At 40.0% G+C, this 20,367-nt stretch overlaps 1 protein-coding gene across 1 annotated transcript; it reads right to left on the minus strand.

Moving 5' to 3' along the window:
• Positions 1 to 3,262: 3,262 nt before the first annotated feature.
• On the minus strand, positions 3,263 to 19,029 carry LOC140952369 (uncharacterized). Its single transcript, XM_073401789.1, has 6 exons — positions 18,740 to 19,029; positions 15,943 to 16,222; positions 14,630 to 14,779; positions 8,194 to 8,270; positions 7,343 to 7,530; positions 3,263 to 5,518 (listed from the first exon to the last, which is right to left on the minus strand). The coding sequence occupies exons 1-6, from the start codon at positions 18,820 to 18,822 to the stop codon at positions 3,615 to 3,617; spliced, it is 2,682 nt and encodes an 893-aa protein (XP_073257890.1). The 5' UTR covers positions 18,823 to 19,029; the 3' UTR covers positions 3,263 to 3,614.
• Between the last annotated feature and the right edge of the window lie 1,338 nt (positions 19,030 to 20,367).

Raw genomic sequence — 20,367 nt, forward strand, 5'->3', positions numbered from 1 at the left:
AGGCTACATATTTCATGTATTTCGGCCTTCCTTAAAAGAGAAACGCTTAAAGTAGTGGACGTGTGGGTGGGGGGTTCGGCAAAGATTTGTTTGACCAGAGGCCTAGTTGTTGAGTGACCCTAACACTAAAAGAACTTTCTGGGTAATTTATCATTATTTGTAATTTGTTTACCCATGGAGCACTCAATTCGTTGAAACGTGTCCGTGCGCTCCAGATCGAATTGAAGTTTGGAAATGTTGGTTTTTAAGGAGAGGGGAAAGCCGGAGTACCCGGAGAAAAGCCTCTCGGAGCAAGAGAGAGAACCAACAACAAAGTCAACCCACATACGGCGTCAACGCCAGGATTCGAACCCGGGCCACATTGGTGGGAGAAGAGTGCTCTCACCACTACGCCACCCTTGCTCCCCACGAACGATACTTCTTTTTAGTAAAATCCAACTAGTGGTCTATTATCAATGCTGCGTTCTGATCGGTTGAGCAACTACTAGGCTATATGTTATAGCCCACTAGTAGCGAAAAGCGCCGGCTTTTTGGCGGCAAAAAAGGATTAAAGTCTAGCTTTAAGTGGCTAAATTTTTTTCTATTCTCGACATTTTTGACCAACTAGTTGGATTTTACTAAAACAATTATTCCTCTCGCCCTTATGGCCTCTGAGTCAATAGCCCATCCGGTCTTCGGCCTCATGGGCTATTGACTCAGAACCCATTCGGGCTCGAGGAATAATTGTTAATTGGTCTCTTAAGGAGCATGACAACAGATGTTATTAAGGACATAACAAAGAGGTTTAGAAGATAAACAAATGAAGACAATTTCGACTTCACAAACGTCATTTTTTTTTCGTGATTTTCGACTTCAGATTTGTGCTTTTCTTTAGCGATATGGTGTCAATGTTGGGAAGCACAAATCTTTGCATTCGCTTTTCTTCACAAAAGCAACTACTAAAAAAGAATGGTTGCAGTGGTGGATCCAGGTCAGGGGCCCGGGGGTCCCGCCGCCTCCCCTCCCCCCTTATTTTTAGACCAAACTGAGGCCTGAAGGACCGAAAAATGTCCTTGAGACCGCCCCCCCCCCCCCCCACCCTCCTTATCTGAAAGTCTGGATCCGCCACTAGGTTGGTTGTCCAGCGTTCTAGTTCGACAAATGATAAACTTAAGGCAAATTTTCTACTCAATGACCTCAATTAAATGTATTTACATTCTGCGGAGCTAAACGTAGTGGCAGTGACAGAGAATGTAAATACTTTCCTATTGGTATGAACGCACGTGAGCCGCTAAGGCGTTAATGGACTCTTTTGTTATTAGGTAAATAAGGTTTTGACAGTTGTAATGTATTTATCAACTTTTATTTTTATATCCTACTTTATTCATCTATCGATTGATTTTTTACCTTTAACCCCCAGAGGTTGTGAGACCGCATCAGTTGGGGAATACGTTCCCAAATTTTTCCATTGGGTTCTTGGGTTATCTTATCAGGCGTCGCACGTGAATAGTTTAGCCTGAGTGACTTTATTAAGGAATATTTGTATACCATTCTTTAGTTGTGATATTGAACTTTGTATCTTATTTGGACGGCATTAAACACTCAGGCCCCACAGTTCGAGTTGCACACCCATTCCCGTCTGTTAGTCGTGAATATAAATAGGAACTATCATAAACGATGTCAGTTTTAGTATTTGAAGTGCAAAAGCGTTCTTTTTGAACTAGTTTTGATCGATATTGTGGGTTGAACGCAAAAATGATTTCCCATTTGAAGAGGATATGATATGTGCGGTTAATACAATACACAAAATGGCACACCATACATCACGTAGCAACTTTTCTCTTTTCCTTCCTTCCTTCCTTCCTTTCGGTGACAATTAATCGACCCTTCGAAATATCAGTGTCATATCAATATATGTAGCACAAAATACTCCAACCTTGAAATTATTTAACGGGGAGTATTCTGTAAGCCAATCGTAATGTATAGTAATTTACATATCTTCCAAATTCTCAATTACCCATCCGGCAGCTTGAGAGAGTGACAGACAGAGGATCTTCACTAAGTAATGAGTTTTGTTAAGAATTGTTGGATAAAATTTTAGAAAAACCTCTCTTAAGAAGACTAGCAAACAGATTACAAGTGCCAGATCATGACCAAAACATCTTCCTTCTGATTTCCAAAAATCTAACGTCATCACAAAAACTTGAGATAAACATTGACTTCAGTTTTAAAAGTGTTAAAATATTTTTCCTCGCTTAAGCTATAGCCTGACGAAACAAAACTTGATGGTACAGCAATGTCAAATCACCAAAACGCGAATGCGGCCGGGTACTGAAACATGGCCTTATTTATCTAGGTCATCATTTTAGTCTTCGCTCCGCGGAAGGGATAGCCTAGGGTAAATGTCACCCATATAGTTATGCACTTTAATTATGCACTGTGGAATAGGGTTTGTCCAACTTCACCAATCGTTGGAGGATGTAGCAGGTAAACTTTGTTAAATGGTGTTGGATGTTATTGGAGGAGATTTAAATGAGTCAATTTTTGTTCATTTCGGATAGCTCCAAAAAAGAGGAACTCTTTATCTCCACGCCCGCAGGTGTGTATTTTAGCTTTTATTTTCTTTTAACATTTAGGTGTTGTCATGCGCTTTTGATCATATTTGCATGGAAAAGGCGCGTTATAAATTTTAATTATTATTATTATTTTTATTATAGTGTAAATAGGATCCTTAAGCAACAACGACGACGAGGACAACGACAACGTCAAAAAACGTCCACTGCACGGTTTACGTTTCGACGCGTGCGTATAATTCGCCCTGTTCGAGTACTCCTTACCTAATACCTAATTTACCTCGTCCTACAGAAATAGTTTCAGTTTTTCGATCGCAGAAAAGAAATGCCTAAAAAAAGGTTTAACAGGAAATGAAGAGGCATGTATTGATTATTACTCCGCGATTAGCCAATTAAACCACGGATAACCTGGGTACGTAGATAGCTGTTTCTCTTGGCGCGGTTAACGAATCGTCATTCGAGGCCCGTGACTTTTTTTTACGCTTGTCCTTTTGGGAAATTCGCCTCGTGGAGGTTTTTTTACTGCAATCAACCGAAACTGCCAGCTACGACGGCTGACCTCTCAAAGTACGAATTGTCGCTACTTGAGACATATTTTGTAGAAGGCAAGGTATTTCAATATAGTAGATGGACCATTCAAGAAAATAAAGAACTGAGGTTTATTATTTAAACAATGATCTTCTATGTCCTGAAACACGTCTGTGTTCGCTTTAATTACACACTGTGTCTCGAAAACGAAAATGCGGTGCTGACTACACTCAACAGTAACTTTGTCCCTAATTCTCATTTTGAAAAAATAATAAGTCAACGACGGAGACTGAACGCCAGTCAAGATGTTCAAGGAAGACTTCAGTCGAGAAGAAAAAGACATGGCGTCTGAAGTTGATCGATGAAGAATTATTTTTGTTTCATGAAAATACATGAGTCAAGATGCACATGATAGATTTGTTTATAGTTCCGCTAGGGCCGAAGTTCACTGGCAACTTTTGTTCAAACACTCGCGGCTTTTAGACAAAACGCATGCGTCTGTGGTGCATGAGACCAGCGGTTGATAGGTGATAATTAGCCAGCTCCCAATTCCCGCGTTCTGGAAAAACAGGATGCATCCTCCGCCAGAGGGTGAATATATCTTTGATGTGTTACCGGACGTGAACAACTTGTCAGCGGATAAATTACACTACACAGTGGTTCCAGGCTCAGACGGCTGAAGTTAGTCCGAGTTGTCTTGTAGTGACGGCCTGCTTGAAATCGCGAGCGAACAACTTGATGTTTGTCTCCACTGTTTGGTGCGGGAAACGAGTAGAATTTCTCTAGAGGAAGACTACGCTTTACCGCAGTGCTATTAATGGAATTGAGAACGTTATGACTTGCTTGTCCTGTTTGATACAGTTGGGGAGTTGGATAGTATGACAGATTGACTTGAGGCTGTTTAGCAAAGGAATATTGAATACTGTCGTTCAGTGAAAAACTGTCTATAATTATTGGATAAGATCCATTGTCGTGGTAATATCCGTTGTCCTCAAAAACATGCCCTGAAGGCACGTCGGGACTTAAATTTGACGGATGTGGAGCAGGGGCAATGGGCCGATATTCTGGATGTTTGTTTCCCAAAGCTGGCGCTCTGGAAATCTCAGGCGAGCAAACGCGGTCGGTAATTGAGAGGGATTGAGATTGGTCACCAATGCTTTCAATCGCAGTCGTAGCTTGGGATAGACCATTGATTGTTGAAACCGTCTCTAAACCCTCGCTTCTGATAAGAAGCGTATTGTTATCAATGAATGCAGCAGTTGACTTTGGGGGTAACGGCAAGGAAGATGACATTGTGGTTACTGATGTCGAGAGTTCACTTGATGGAGAAGACAGTGATGTATAAGAAGGCATTACTCTCTCTTCGACTTCAGATGCAATTGTTGCTAGGTTGACACCACTTGAATAACTAGAAGGTCTGCTTGACTGAATGTCTATTGCTACAGTGGTGCAAAAGGACGGTGATGACGATGATATGGATTCTTGCGGTAAATAAACCTGGCAAAAGGTGGATACACCAGTTGATATACACCTTTGGTCCTGATCTGGCCCCGGAAGGGATGATTCGCCCGCCTCGGAGCACATCTGAATCAGTGCTGTTAGAGAAGACTCGACTGTTTTCTCTGGCTTTGAAGAAGAAGCATTAGAAGGCACGTTCTCACACGACTCGTCAGATTCTCCAAGCAGGAGATATGGACCATCCTGACTTGAAACTGATACACCTGCTATTGCTCCAGGCGACGACAGATGTAAGTTTTGATTCTGAGATGGCTGAGGAACTGACTGACTGTCCTGAGAACAAGGTGTCTTATCAGCTTCTAGCAGAGGCAATGTAACCTCTGGACAATCCGGGGAGGTGCCAACTTCTGGCTGCAGTTGTTCTTCCTTATCATCTTCATTACAGTCATTGTCTTGTAATTGAGCTTGGAGTACGTTTGCTTCTGTTGCTTCAGTAACAGGCCGAACATCGACGTTTGATTGAATCCTTTCTTCGTTGGCTGAAGAGCCACCTTCTGCTGGAGTAACGTCGTCCGTCCTTTGCAGTTTTCTCGGGTGATACTTTTTTCTTCTGCTGACTGTACTTTGGACAAAGACATTGACGCCATCTCCATTCTTTTTGGCATCACCATCGCAGCTGCCCTGTTTTGTTTCATTGTTCACCTCATCTGCACCTTTAAGATTGTCTATCTTCTTAGGGAGAAAGGCTTCCAATTCAGGACGCTCTGGGGAGTATCTCAGTGACATTTGCTCGTCAAATCCCCACATCCATTCTGTGGATTCTTCGCAAGTTAACTCCGCCTCTCCTTCACTACCATAAGGCATTTGTTCAGTGGGTTGATTTGCCATTACCTGTGTTTTGCTGGGCACTTTTTCCTGGCTAGGCATCCCATTGTAGATAGGATTGTAAACAAAGAATGACACGTCTCTTCGAAGTCGATCTACATTTATTAAAAATGATAAAAAAAAAACAGTCAAAGAACATAGTTGAGAACATTATGCAATTTGTATGATGGTATCAAAGGCACAACAACCAAAGAGGGATTAACTGTCATAACGAATGACTGACGGAGTAACAACAGAACGACGGACTGACAGACAAGCGGGCTGCTGACTGACTGACTGACTGGCTGGCTGACTGGTTGGCTGGATGGATGGGTGGCGGACTGGTGGACTGACGGACTACTAGACTCAGTAAATAACTGACTAAGTGGCCTACAAACTGACTGACCGTCAGTCAATGGTTAGCCGACTTACAAGCTGATTGACTGGCAAACAAACTAGTCGACTACTGAAAGAACTGAAAAACCACGACTGACTGACTGACTGACCTGCTGAAAGATACACCGATTTACTGAAGGGAGTCTGGAGAATAAAAGTTATTATTATATGGCTAAGTCTGTCTTCGTCATGCGATTAATTAATTTGCGGTCCGTGACTTGCTACACAGACCAAAATTTCAAAAGCAAATACTCATTTTGCAGCTCTAAAGCCCTATTTATACTACAGACAAAAATGGGTCCAGACCCATAAAAACTGAGGTGGTACGGACCAGATACTTTTGCCGTGTAAACCTTCGGTACCATGTTTGGACTCACTTTTTTTGGTTTTGGGGCCATAGGCGGCTATGGCCCCAAAACCAAAAAAACAACGAGTCTGGACCCCTTTTGCTGTTCGAAAGCGCTGTGTAAACGTATCTTCGTTTCGTACCATCTTCTTCATGTGAGCCTGATTGTTACCAGTGTAAACGGCTAAAAAAAAATTGGTCCGGACCCGGTTTTTTCAGTGGTGTAAAAGGGACTTAAGTCTCTTTATCGATATAAAAAGGTTCAAATAAGTTTTAATACGTGTGTCAACGTTGAGGACTTGGATGTTGACTTCGTCCTTCAACATTTTAACCTGCGTATATTTTTGAACGAAACCGATGAAGAAACTAAATAGTAATCTTAACAAAGAAGAGGATTACAGCGAGTTACTTGAAAAATTTTATCGCAGACGAACATGTACTGGCAGAGATTAGAGACGTTTTGCCTAAGAGAAACGAGCGATTCCTTCGACAAATATGATGAACATACCCTCAACTATAATCACCTTAACAAGCTTCTTTGCCATTTGAATTTTTGTTTCAAAGACCAACGTACGAAAGAAGGAAGCGACTTTGAACCAGACTCAAAGTCCGGTTTTCAAAAGACTCCAGTGTCACATTGGCGAGCGAATACGTAAAGTGCTCTTAGTTTTGACCGAAAAAACTTTTTCAACATGTCGCACTTGCATTTTGATTTTACTTTCAATGGAAAGCAGTTGTATGATGTGCTATTTTTTCCATGAGCCAATTAAAACTTGCATTTTCTAACGCCCGTCAAATAACTGCCAAATCGCTTGTCCCGTAGCCTGCGTAGCGCGCGGGCGGTTTTTTTTTTTTTGGTGTGTTTTTTCTTTCGTAAAGAAACAGATTCAGCCGCGCAAAAGCTGAACAATCTTTTTCTGTTTCGACCTCGGTTCAGCTTTCGCGCGCTTTGCGAACCACAAAAAAAAAACACACCAAAAAACCGCCAACTACGCAGGCTACTTGTCCTGCACTTGTTTCCGGTCCCCCAAACAGGAAGGCATATAAAAAACATCTCATTTTCCTCGTTTTTTCGGTCCGTACCGTAAATTACGGATCCTCGTTTTTTTCCATCGATTTATCGGTCTGTAATTTACAATACGGACCAAAAACTCGGCTAATATTATAGAGGTATTTATCGCTTAGTCATGTGTGGTACCTTTTAGGAAAGGTATCGCTGCACGTATTCCATCCAACTCTCGTTTGTCATAATTTTGAATAGGGCCAGCTGGCTCGGGCCCGTTTGCAAGATCGTCGCCGTTGTTGGAACTCTCTTCGAGGCTTGTATCATCATCGTTCAAGTCGCTGTTCCAGTTATTCAAACCGCTCCTAAACTCCATGCGGCGCCTATCACAGGAAAGAAAAAATCACGCACGAGTTAACACGAGTCAATTTATTTTCAGCTCTTCTTCCCGCTATGTAAAGCTAAGCCAGATGATTCTGTTATTGTGCCATGTTATTTTTTGTGAATTTGTGAGGCTTGAGCGAATCTGCCTGGCAAGAGCATACTTTTTTGAAAATTTGGTCATATTGTCACATATTTTAAACGATTCTCGCGTACTAGGGACCGTTTCTTTTTTATCAGGTAGAGGGGGCTGATGGGTTTTAAGGGGGAGGGGCATGCCAAAAAAATTGGCTTCAAGGGTGGGGGGCAGGCAAAACACATTGGGTAAAAAGGGGGGGTCACCAAAAAAATTCTCTCTAGTTTTGCAATGACAGCATCTGTGATAACGCAAACAACCTACCAGAATGCCAAAACCCGGCATTTGTGATATTCAGAAAGTTCATATTTTCTCGGGAAGCATGCCCTCGGACCCTCTGCTTAATTACGCACAAAAAACCCATCAAAATGCGAAAAAAGACATACCAAATGTACCGTACCATATACCGAACGTACCATTGCGAAAAAAAATCTCTACTGCCACAATAAAAAAATGGAATGTCTCTTGCCGTTGAGAAGAGTCGTTGGTAAGCAAAGTAATTTAAAAAAATTTTAGTATCTGAACTTACCGTTTGGCTTGCCCATGGACTCCATTTTTTCTAAAAGCAGTAGCAAAAGGATTGGTGTTTATTTTGAGTCTAGTAATCTTAGGGAAAAATAACAAAAACAAAGATTAGTTTCGTTAAAGGCTAAACATAATTCAGAAATAGCATATTTGTGTATACGGTATGGGTCAACCCATATGGTCATAAACAGAAAGTAAACACTGGCATCAGCAAAGATTCCCCTGTCCAAAGAGATCACTTCGTTTCACAGGTGTAGGATTATCCTGTGAGTAAGTAGTGGTTTCTCCAGGCCGGACCGTACGCTAAGAAGGGAGAGAAACCACCTCGAGCAACGGTTTGGTTTTCCATCGAGCATGCGCTTTCACGTGACGCGGCCTACGACAAAATGTCAAATGACATCACTTTTCCTTCTTTTGAAAGAAACATTAGGGACTCTTAGATACAACGACGCGACGGCAACGAGAACGTCAGAAGAAAACAATAGGTTTAATAAGGAAACGTGCATGACACTTTTTTGTACTTTTCGTTACCGTTTTTGCACGACTACGACGTGAAAATGCCTAATTTCGCGTTTTGTGGAGAACGCAGACAAGAAACGACGAAATTTTATTTCTCTTTCTGAGCCTGGATATGCTCCCTATGAATACAACTCCAGCTTGGTTCGCCTCATCCTCGGAGACCCAGGGGCAGTTAGTCGGGTCGATAAAATGTTCGTGGTGAAAGTTTACTGTAAGATCGAGACGAGCCCCTGGGCACTTACTCTTACCGAACCAGTTCCAGAATCGTTTGAATTGCCTGCTTCTGATTGGCCAGAAAAATTTTTTTCTGGCCAATCAGCGAAGAGAAGCTGCCGGGTGACTATCGTGTTTTCTTACACGACGTAGTTTTACTCATCGATCGCCATAGTTGCGTAGCGCGTTCAACGAAGGAAGTTTCCCGACGAAAGTTTCAGAACAAAATGTTGACAACCCGCAAAAATTACAACCTTTAGCACGGCTACAAGAAACAAACACTCTCCGATGAATTTTGAGGGCGGATCTTTCCAAGGTATCGTAAATTTTTATTGCTGATACGATACGCGATGCATGACTTTCACTTTCCACACCTTAATTTGTTCACCTTGTCTAGTATACAACACCAGGCTTACATTTTAGATGTCCATGTTCGTTGCACGACTTCTGAAACTTTCTACAGCGTGAAAATTTCCGTTGCACGGGCCACGCAACTACGTCGATTGATCGTGGGAATTGCTGGCTTGCTGCAGTGCACGCACCTTCTTGCTTTCGCGCCAAACTCGATCCCTTACTGTACGTATTTTAAATACAGCCGTTGTGTTTAGCTCGAAATCTCGGTCCGGTTATGTGCTGAATCCTGACTTGTTAGGTGAGGTCTATTGTTGCAGGTTGTGCGGTTTTATTTTTACGGATAAGTGAAGGAAAAAAAAATAAAGGTGAGTTTGCGAAAATGTTTGAAAGTGGTTGGTGTGAAAGTTTTGGAGGGTAATAAACGCGCAGTGTGTGACACGTGTAGGTACAGAGTTGAGAAATCGTGGAAGGGTGGGATGTCTATATAGATATTTTTGTAGTCACTAAAACTTTACAAGAAGTGAACGCTCTTAAGGAAATTCGAGGGAGAAGAGACCAAGCAATAGGGACTCTTTCCAAAGATCCAACTTCAGCTCTTGATTTCAAGGACCTGGATCTCTGGCTTACTAAACCGCATAAGAGAACCTGGGTTAATCTTCTATTCACTGTGATTAGAATTTTGGCTAATGTGGTAGAAATGAATTTTAATTTTAAGATACATGTATAAAAGAAATTTCACATGATATGTGGTTTTTTGCCAAACTATTTATCTATGATTGGCTTGATGTTTCCCCTTACTGACCCCCTCAAACACATCCACAGTGCCATTGTTTTAACTCCCTTGGAATTGATGGTACAAGATTGGACTTATTTTGAAAAAATAATGCTGCAATATTAACAATTTTCCTTTGGTGCATTTGTTTGATATTTCATAACTTCCCTGTCATAATTCTCCTCATCTGACAATAATATTCTTCATTGATAATTATTTTTAAATCTTTAAACACCCTCTTCAGAAGGGTACAAATCTTCATCGCATGGTCACCATTCCACACAGTGTTTTTAAAATACTTTCCACAGAACATAACTTATTACAACTATCAATTATTGTTTGGTGTAGAAGACAATCAGAGAATACAAATTCTAGAATACAAGCAGTGAAGATTTGATTCTTGAAATTCCTGTCACAGATCATTGAGTTTCTTTAAGGAGACTAACAGTCTTTGGCACTGATGTCGCAACATAAGTGGCTTGGAATGATTCTGTTTTCATTACTATCATCAAAAAAGAAAGGAGTTTTTTCTCTTCTACAGGTTGTACGCTTAATGAAATCTAAAAGAAGAAAGACTTTTAGAATTATCGAAAACAGTAAGAGGCAATTTCAGCACAGTTCCCTTTTTTCCAGAGAGTGTTGGAAAACAGTTTTTGTATGTTATATGTAGGTATACCATATTTACTTGTGTATAATGTGCACCCGAATATAATGCACACCCCATTTTTCTAGACAGTTTTCAAATAATATACTCAAGTATACTTGTTGGCCACCTAGTAAAACAAACCCTTTGGGACAGAAAGAATCAACAAATTAAAATAAAATAAAATATTACAGCTCCCTAGTATATACATAACTCAAGCAGTATTATAAGTAGACATGTGAACTCCAATAAAAAAGTAAAAAAAAAAATCTCAACGGCTTAAAAATAAAATTAATGTAATGGCATCTGTAGTTCTGTATTATGGGGTGTTTTTCCATATGTAAATGTTCAATTGCACTATTATCTTAATTAAGCAGTCGCAAGGCTTACTTCAACACCTTTCAATTGTCAATAAATGGTGACAAAAAAAAAAAGATAATTCTTGTGAAAAGTCTGTCAGCTTTTAGACATAAGATTACTGAGCATCCTTGAATAAAAGCCAGATCTACTGTTAAGTATAATGAGGGTCCTGAAGGGGGGATATCAATCCCATTGAAACTGTTTAACCCTCAATTCCCATTACATTTTTCACATTCTCAGTGATAGAATCCCCCTGCCAGTGACTTAAATCCCATTTTTCCAGAGCAACAACATCCCATTTTACCCCTTCAGAACTCCCCACAATGAATTCAGTGTAGCAACCTTCCTAGTAAACAAATCAGCATACTTACCAATGAACAGCTGTATGTACCTGCAACAGGATTCTTCTGGTAAAACTCCTTAAAGAACATTGCCCTGAATTTCTTGTCCCCCAGTTAATGATTCCAGGCTTCCATACAACAAAGAAAACGCTCCCTATCCATTCAATATTTCTGATCTTTTGTTTTGCTTTCCCCTAAGAAAGCGGCCTGAATTGTTAGTGACCTCGAGTACTTAACCTGGTCCACAACAATTGACATGAGAGGTGAAATCACTATGACCAATGGATTACTAGGGAATTCATAACCTTTAGCATCTAACGATTTTTAAACCCCCTAGCTCACAGGCAACATTTGGAAGGTTAGACTCTTCTATTATTGCCCAAAAACGTCTCTTCTTTCCACAATCTTCTCAATAATAAATCTTTGCTTCGCTTTGAACTGTACCACTGTACCACAGGAAACAAAGACAAGCCTTCTAATTCTTCAAGCGCTTGCTGGAGGTCTCCCTCGAATCTAAAGTTAACACTACTATCAACTTCGGCAGAATTCGTACGGTCAACTGCTGTAAGCTTTTAAGCTTAAAAGTTTCGAAAGGAGTTTGGAGCGAAAGCAAGAAGAAGGCACTGCAATTAGCCGGCATTTCCCACGATCAATCGACGTAGTTGCGTGGCCCGTGCAACGGAAATTTTCACGCTGTAGAAAGTTTCAGAAGTCGTGCAACGAACATGGACATCTAAAATGTAAGCTTGGTGATGTATACTAGACAATGTGAACAAATTAAGGTGTGGAAAGTGAAAGTCATGCATCGCGTATCGCATCGGCAATAAAAATTTACAATACCTTGGAAAGATCCGCCCTCAAAATTCATCGGAGAGTGTTTGTTTCTTGTAGCCGTGCTAAAGGTTGTAATTTTTGCGGGTTGTTAACATTTTGTTCTGAAACTTTCGTCGGGAAACTTCCTTCGTTGAACGCGCTACGCAACTATGGCGATCGATGAGGAAAACTACGTCGTGTAAGAAAACACGATAGTCACCCGGCAGCTTCTCTTCGCTGATTGGCCAGAAAAAAATTTTTCTGGCCAATCAGAAGCAGGCAATTCAAACGCTTCTGGAACTTCAGGGCGGAAAAACGTAATGAGCATGCGTGAACTTTTTTGCCCAGATCCCCTGGTCGGGTTTGAAAAAATGGCGGGATTTCAAACATTTTATTGCCTAAAAATAAAATGTTTCCACTCATAACCTGGAAAGAACAGGCAATTTGTCTTCAAAAGTTGCAAGCTGTGGTTATAACCTTGTCGTTACTTAATTTTCTCGAAGAATACCTCATAATAAAACGGACTTTAACGACATTAATTTCCTTGCGTTGTACCGGAAATGTGCATGCGTAGGTCCGATTTTTTTCAAGATGATTTCACAAAATGTGTTCATATAAGGAAGTTCCTGGATATATAAGGTCCGGAGCTCCACTGTGGACACAAAAACAACATATCTTTGGACAGTAATTTGCCCAAAGAAAATAACGCTTGCCCACAATGTGTTTGAAGTCACTGAACTTTGTCGCACTCGAGCTGATATTTTAAAACCCACGCTCGATCGGACACTCGTAGTTTCGCAGATCACTAAAATATAAACAAAATCCTCAATATAGAAGTTATTGCGTTGATATGTGGGCAGGTAAAAGGTTAATCTTTATCTAGTAAAATCTTCCCAAAAATCGGTTTCAAAGCAACTGTTTTTTTTTTAATCTTGCTCGTTTCTCGCAGATATATAAATTTTACTTTGTGTTGTTAAGTTGAACACGCATAACATCTGTCAAAAACCTACGCGTAAATAGGATTTCCTTCAAACAAAGTCAAAGTTACATTATTTCAAAAACTTCTTGCTGATAATGAAGAAGTGAATTTTCTGTACGAAAACAATCTACCTAAACATCTTAAAAGCAAAAGATCAGTGGCAACTTGGCAGCCAAGTCATGATTAACCATTTAGCTATTTTAAGCTTAACTGGTCCATGCGAGGGTCTTCGTTTAAGCAAATTAAACTCAGCCGATCATTAGAAAATACAGAAAATTGCACATAAGGGTTTGCTTTGCTCGCCTCAGTCAAATCAAGCTGCAGCAATTGCTTACGGGCAAAGAGTCAATTGTTTTGAAGTCACTGCCGGCAGTTGTCGTTCTCTATCTGAGTGAAAAGGACAATTTGCGTACAGAAAGTTATTTTTATAAAGAACAAAAACTTTCACAGTGCACTGGGAAACAAAACTGTGTAATGAAAAATGAAAAAAACTCTGGCTACTATTACATGAGCAACAGAAAAATGATCCTGAGTAAGCTTGCTGGCCTTCTATTTCCGAGAAAGTTAAAATAAGCGCACAAGTTTGTTCATTCTGATGCGTTATAAAAGCAATATGGTTCTTTGACTGAAGACAAAGATAAAGCTGGTTCTGCAAGGTAATAAATCTGGGCGTGTAAAAAAAGTAACCGTAACTACTAATAACAGAATACGAACGGGTCTTAATTTAACCCGGCGAAATCAACTCACAAATTAATCCGGGATGCACAATACAAAAAAATACTCGCCTCTTTAAAAATGTTCAAAACCTTTTATTCCACTGGAAACTGACGGAGTGATCCGTTTTTCCTTTAACATTGGTTGTTCTGAATCCAAAGTAATTTTCAAGCGACGGAAAAAAAGCAAACATGTCAATTAAAAATGCTTTACAAGGAGCGAACGTTCGCACCTCGTGGATTTCACTCAGAACTCCAGCAACAAACAAACACAGTCAGCACAGTCAACACACAGAAAAGCCCGCCTTGAGCCTGCGATAAGGGATGCGCAGAAGCTTGCGCAGAACGTTTTTCCGCCCTGAATTCTGGAACTGGTTCGGTAAGAGTAAGTGCCCAGGGGCTCGTCTCGATCTTACAGTAAACTTTCACCACGAACATTTTATCGACCCGACTAACTGCCCCTGGGTCTCCGAGGATGGGTTCGCCTAAATTTGACAAAGTGAGTGGTAAGGAATAATCGCAATAAAGTCTAAAAAACCGCAAATTCTCAGCACGCTCGCGTTAAGGCAGCAGTTATAAGCGTAAGGTTTAACCTGCTCAAAGTTAATTTACTCGTTCTTGGCACTGGACGGCGGCTCGATCTAAAAGCAAGTGGTTTCTCTCCCTTCGTAGCGTGACGTCCAGCCTGAAGAAACCACTACTCGCAGGGTATTGTGGGATTAAAGTAGCATACCTCTTTATTTCTGTATGCCGACACGGCAATAAAGTCAGTTTCAGGGAAGCAAAACTCCGTCCTTAACTTGTAGTCGAAGGAAGTACCATCTTGACTTTCTATCACGTGAATTCGCGGGAAATAACGACGCATCGTGTACAATAGTATCACCTGAGAAAAAAGGTACTCATGAATGATATACAGTCCAACCTCCCGTAAGTTACCACCCAAAATGCAAACATTTAGTGGTCGCCTACGGGGAGGGGGGGGGGGGGGTGTTCGCTTAGGAGAATTAAACTATATGATTCTCTTTCGAGAAGGGGTCCCGAGGCATCTTAAATTTGATAAAAATATTATTACATGCAGTTTCTAACCGCAAGTCACGATATGTGTAGTTCAACGTTCTCACTAAATCGTCTTCGCATACTCTTAATAGCGTAGTTCATTTTGCGAACATAAGGATCACACTAGCGTCAATTGGTCGCCCAAGAGAGAATAATGGCGGTATAGAAAAGATATGTGGATTTCATCGAAGTTATTTTTACACCACTTTAACGCTTGAAATTAATCGGAAATTGGTTTCCGGAAAGGTTCGCAAATTTTTATTCAGTGTTTTGTCAAGACTGAATTCAACAGTCGCCATTACAATATTCTGCATTCTTTATTCTGCATTTTTAACTTTGTGGCGGTCACGAGTGGACTTGATGACGTTTCAAACTCCTTTAAAATTCTGCGGACGTCTCAGGAATTATGCTTCCGTTTAAATACAACCTCTCAAAAATAACTTAAGTGAAACTCCCATAAGATTCCCTCTCTGTCCGATTATTCTCTCTTGGTCGCCTACGGGAGGTTAAAAATAGTTGAAAATTATAAAACCGTCACCACAAAAATCGGTTGCGGTCGTGGTTGAGGTTCCAACTACAGGAATTTGACAGGGAAAATTAGGGTCTTTCTGCAGGTACTGACATCACAAAAGAATCAAAGGAACCAAAAAATAGAGTTCTCCTGGGGGTTTTATTGTTTGGTTGTATTGTTTCTTTTGTGACAGACGTATATGAAAGAAATCATAGAAGAACTGCAGGAGACAGGTAAATCGATGGAAAAAAAAGGATCCTTAATTTACAGTACGGACCGAAAAAACGAGGCTAATAAGGTGTTTATTATATGACTTCAAATTCCTGTAGAAGCCTGAAAAAAATTCAGGACTTCAAGGGAATTTGAACCCGTATCCTCGCGATACCCGTGCGATGCTCTAACCAACTGAGCTGTGAAGCCACTGATGTTGAGAACTTTTCCTCTTGGCTTGAAAGCTATTCTAGACAGCAGTAACTTACTTGATTAGAACTCCAAGCCGTCTTCTCACTGTTAGTTAATTTCAGCTTTCCAAAACCAAGCCCGTTTTTCATAAGAATAGCACCAGTTGTAGGCGTTTTCGGGTGAAGGTACATTCTGGAAAAAGCTTCCTCATGAATCACGCCCCAAGGGACCCAACAATTTAAGGACGTATCAAAGCAGTATTTGTAATTATCTGCAAACACGAAGTCTACCATTACAGCGTACACTTTATTTGGGTTAAGATCTTCGAATGTCAATGAAACCATTGGACACATTCGCCTGAAACAGGAGACAAGCAATTATCATTCTTTCAAAATGATTTAGCCAAATCTGTTTGGCCTTAAACCCCCGGCTAAGTTTTCATAAAGCACTACCGTTGATAGAATTTTAAAGATCAAAGTTAGTTGTCCAATAATAGGAAAATAATTGGACGAATGACGTCAGGATAATGTTAGGCAAGGATGAATTTTTGGACGAATGACGTAACGCAAGGGTAGCAGCTCGGTGGCTTTGTAGTGCAAAGCTTCAAAAAAGTTTTGGAAGAAACGCTCTTGATGGGTATCAACTGCAGATGCTCCCCTCGATTTCCATAATTCTTCATATCATACTCAGATACCGCTTCATTTTTTTCGGGAATGCAGTGGAACCTCGATATAACGAAGGACCAAGGGACTGGCAAAACACGTATGCTAAAACGAAGTTTCATTATATCGAGGTTCTTTTTTTCTTTTTCTATAACTGGGGTAAAGAAAATTGTTCGTTATTCCGAGAACCTTGTTCTATAGAGGTTCGTTATATCGAGATTCCCCTGTGATTAATTTCGCGAATTTGGCGAGATAGTACTGATTTCGTGTAGTTTTACTTTCGCGATTTCGATAGGCAAATGTGTAGAAAATAAGTTAAACTGGACCTTCACTGGACCTGCTCAAAACTCGAATTGATTAATCAACGTTAAGCATAAATAATCACAAGACCAGAAAGGTGTTTTCTCTACCTTGTGCTAAATGCACGAAAAGTGATTATCATCTTGACACAGACAGTGCTAATAAAAAGCTTACAAAAAGAGGATAGAGACAATTCATTACTACCCTTCGCACAGCGCGCAAATCGCGAATGAAAACACAACGACATAAATGGAGTGTGACTCTTGCTGGGTGCCTAATGGACACAATGGATCAGCGCGAGAGAAAAAACAAAGACGAGAAACGAAAAGGCGAGATAGCCAAAAAAGTCTATACGTCGATATTTATACAAATATTCATAGTGTATAATAAAATGTAGTTACGTAACCTCTATTAAAAGACTGAGTAATTAAGAAGAAAAGGTTGACACAAATGTGACAAAAATGCTACGAACCGTAATGAAACAGCTTTTCAACTACACGGTGTTACGTTGAAAAGCATTTAAAGTCTCAGTTAACGATGCTTTATTTTAACTGAGTGGTGTTCAAAGTGTTAAAATGTTGCGAAATTTTTCAGGTACCTTAATGGTACTTAATTGTGCCGTTCTTTAATTTTCCTTTTGTCGCGATTGTGAAAAATTAAAGATTCAGGAATAAAACGCCTTGTGAAATTTAATGCCCATTTTTCATATTTTCCTATTAAATTGCGCAAACACACCCCCACGAAATATTGTCTCACCCTGGCAAATTAGCGAGATTAAGTACCCATAAGGTCGAGAGGAACTTTCTAGGCTTCACACAGTAATCTGGTAAATCAAGGCTCATTTGTCTTTCGACATTTAAATCCCCACCCCTACCCCCCACACACATACACAAGCAAAAATGGTTTTGACCGAGTTATGTTATTTATCACATCTGCAGCTTAATGTTCTTTAGCTACTACGCAAAAGTTCTACCCTGCGAGCAGAGTCTAACACTTTAAAAACAAACAAAACGACTATGAGATTCTCGACGCACGTTCCTCGCTTATAGAAAAAGTTATTAGAGGACCAAGGAAAATCAAGCTCGGGGAACAAGCTTTCTCGACGATTAAAAAGGGGATGGTTTATAAACACCACAACCCCACAACCAACAGTCTGTTGATTGATATCACCGCGCAGACGATCCGCGTAAGACAAAGCACCTTTTCTCAAATTTTATGAGATTTCAAAACCAGATGTCGTTTATTTATGTGCCATCACGTCATTAGTTATCAATAATGAGAACTAAAATTCCGGAATGGTCAAAATCAAATGTTGAAGTGTTTGACTCGGGAGCGAGGTCGTGCATTCAATACGCCATTCATTGAACGTAAACCTTTTTAATTTGTACACATATGTATGAATGACAGCGGTCAATAAACGACAATGTTTTCATTTTTCGTGGGTAAAAAGTGTGTTTTGTGACCACAGCTATTTATGGCTTGAGAATAATTTTTCGCACATCACGCGAATTGATGGCAGATGTCACAATGACTGACAAACAGACAGTTTTTGAACCTTGGTCACATCTGTCATCACTGAACATATGAAGACTTTGAGGCAGTCCAACAAAACCGACTTTAGACGAGAGTTTTTTTTCATTTAAGTTGAATTTTTCGACTGAAAATCATTGACCTTTGCTTATTAAGTGAATAGCACTCCTCGATGTGATTAACAGACTGAAGTACGACTAGAAAGAAACCGCGTAACCATTAGCCACAAATTTCCCACTTCGACCACTTCCATATGAAAGTGCGCGTGACTTCGGCTCTGGATTTGACTGATTTGAGTTCTTTCAGATTTTGAATAAGTAAATAAGAGTTTTTGAAGTAGTAATATTCTTACTTATGGACCGTGTGAGAATACAAAGCATACCTTCCCTCCTTTGTAACAATCATTTCGGTCTGGTGCTCCTTGAACTTCTCCCATAGCTCCTTGTTATGAAGTAACACTTTCATTACTGTGAGTGTCCTCGGGGCTGATTAGTGATTACAAACAGCAGCTTGGATCTTACAATAGTACAGTGCTTTCGACGTAAGTTATTGGAGCAAATCTTGTGATTTAGACCTAAATACGTTGTAGTATGAAAGGCAGACGCGAGTTGTTCAGCGAACGAGTTATTTGGCGCTTGCCAAGTTATTACAGCTTGAACAACTAAACAATATTCAGAGGTGCGACGCATTTTGACAGGGCCGGAAAACTCAATCTCAAATAACAACACGATTGGTGACATTCAACACCTTCTTGGACCTTATGACTGACAACTGGCCACAAAGGATAAGCCAGTCTAATCCGGCACTTCTAAGCGAGGTGTGAAGAGAGAGAATGGGAAGGTGGTGAGTGTTCATACAATGCATTGAATTTACTGACTAATAGTTGCTGTTACAAATTAGTGTCTTTGAGGCTTAAAAACCGCGCTTTAGGAAAATCGCTCATGGTTTGCTTGCGCCTTGGAGGATGAATTGACGCCGATATCAATTTTAATGTTATCGTTTGAAGACCATAAACCATCCAATCTCGCAAAGTTGGATACAGGAAAATATCTCGAAGAACTGTAATTGAGGGATCGTTTCCTGGCGGTTTTTGCTCTCAGTTAAAATTTGCAGTTTTTCGACTTAGTGACAGCGATTGCAGGTTCTTTCCGACAACTTCGGTTTTCGGTTTTATTATTATTATTATTATTATTATTATTATTATTATTATTATTATTATTATTATTATTATTATCTCTTTTATCATAGTCTTTGCTGGTGTTCTTTTTGTGCATCAGCCGGGCGCAAACCATGCACCTAGAGTGTCAGTCACTCAAGTCAATCATTCTGTTCATACACTGAGCACCTTTCTGAGAATTCGCGCAGATCCCAGCATGCAGATCTTTTTTATTATTATTATTATTACTATTATTATTATTATTATTATTATTATTATTATTATTATTATTGATTTATTACTATTATTATTATTATTATTATTATTATTATTATTATTATTATTATTATTATTATTATTATTATTATTATTATTGATTTATGTGGTTTGGGGGTTTCTCTGCTCGCTTCCGTTTCCGGTTTTGCTGTGCTGTTTGAATTGAAGAGGTGCAATGTCTGCGAAGTATTCCGCCTACATTCGATATAAAAAGTTCTAACATCGCTACGAGGCTTTAGGGACAAAAGTGCAAATTTTCACGACTCCGTTGTCTCGCAATTTCCAGAAGAGAATTGAGCACAAAGAAAACCAAACCAAATATAGAAGTATAATATGACCAGAAATTAGTTGTAAGTAGTTATCCAATATAACCCCCCTCTCCCCAGAAATACAAGTCCGTCACAAAGATTTCCAGTATTCTTTTGAAAACTATAATGGCGTACGAATTTCCTCCTCCCCCCTCTCCCCCTCTCCACCCCCCCCCCCCCCACCCGATAAATTAACACGCAGGAGCCCTGGTAACATTCATGGACACATGACAAAAATGGGAATGTATGGCTCAAATCAAGCATGTACTG

Source organism: Porites lutea, chromosome 11 (genome assembly GCF_958299795.1).
Source record: "Porites lutea chromosome 11, jaPorLute2.1, whole genome shotgun sequence".
NCBI classification, from domain to species: domain Eukaryota; kingdom Metazoa; phylum Cnidaria; class Anthozoa; order Scleractinia; family Poritidae; genus Porites; species Porites lutea.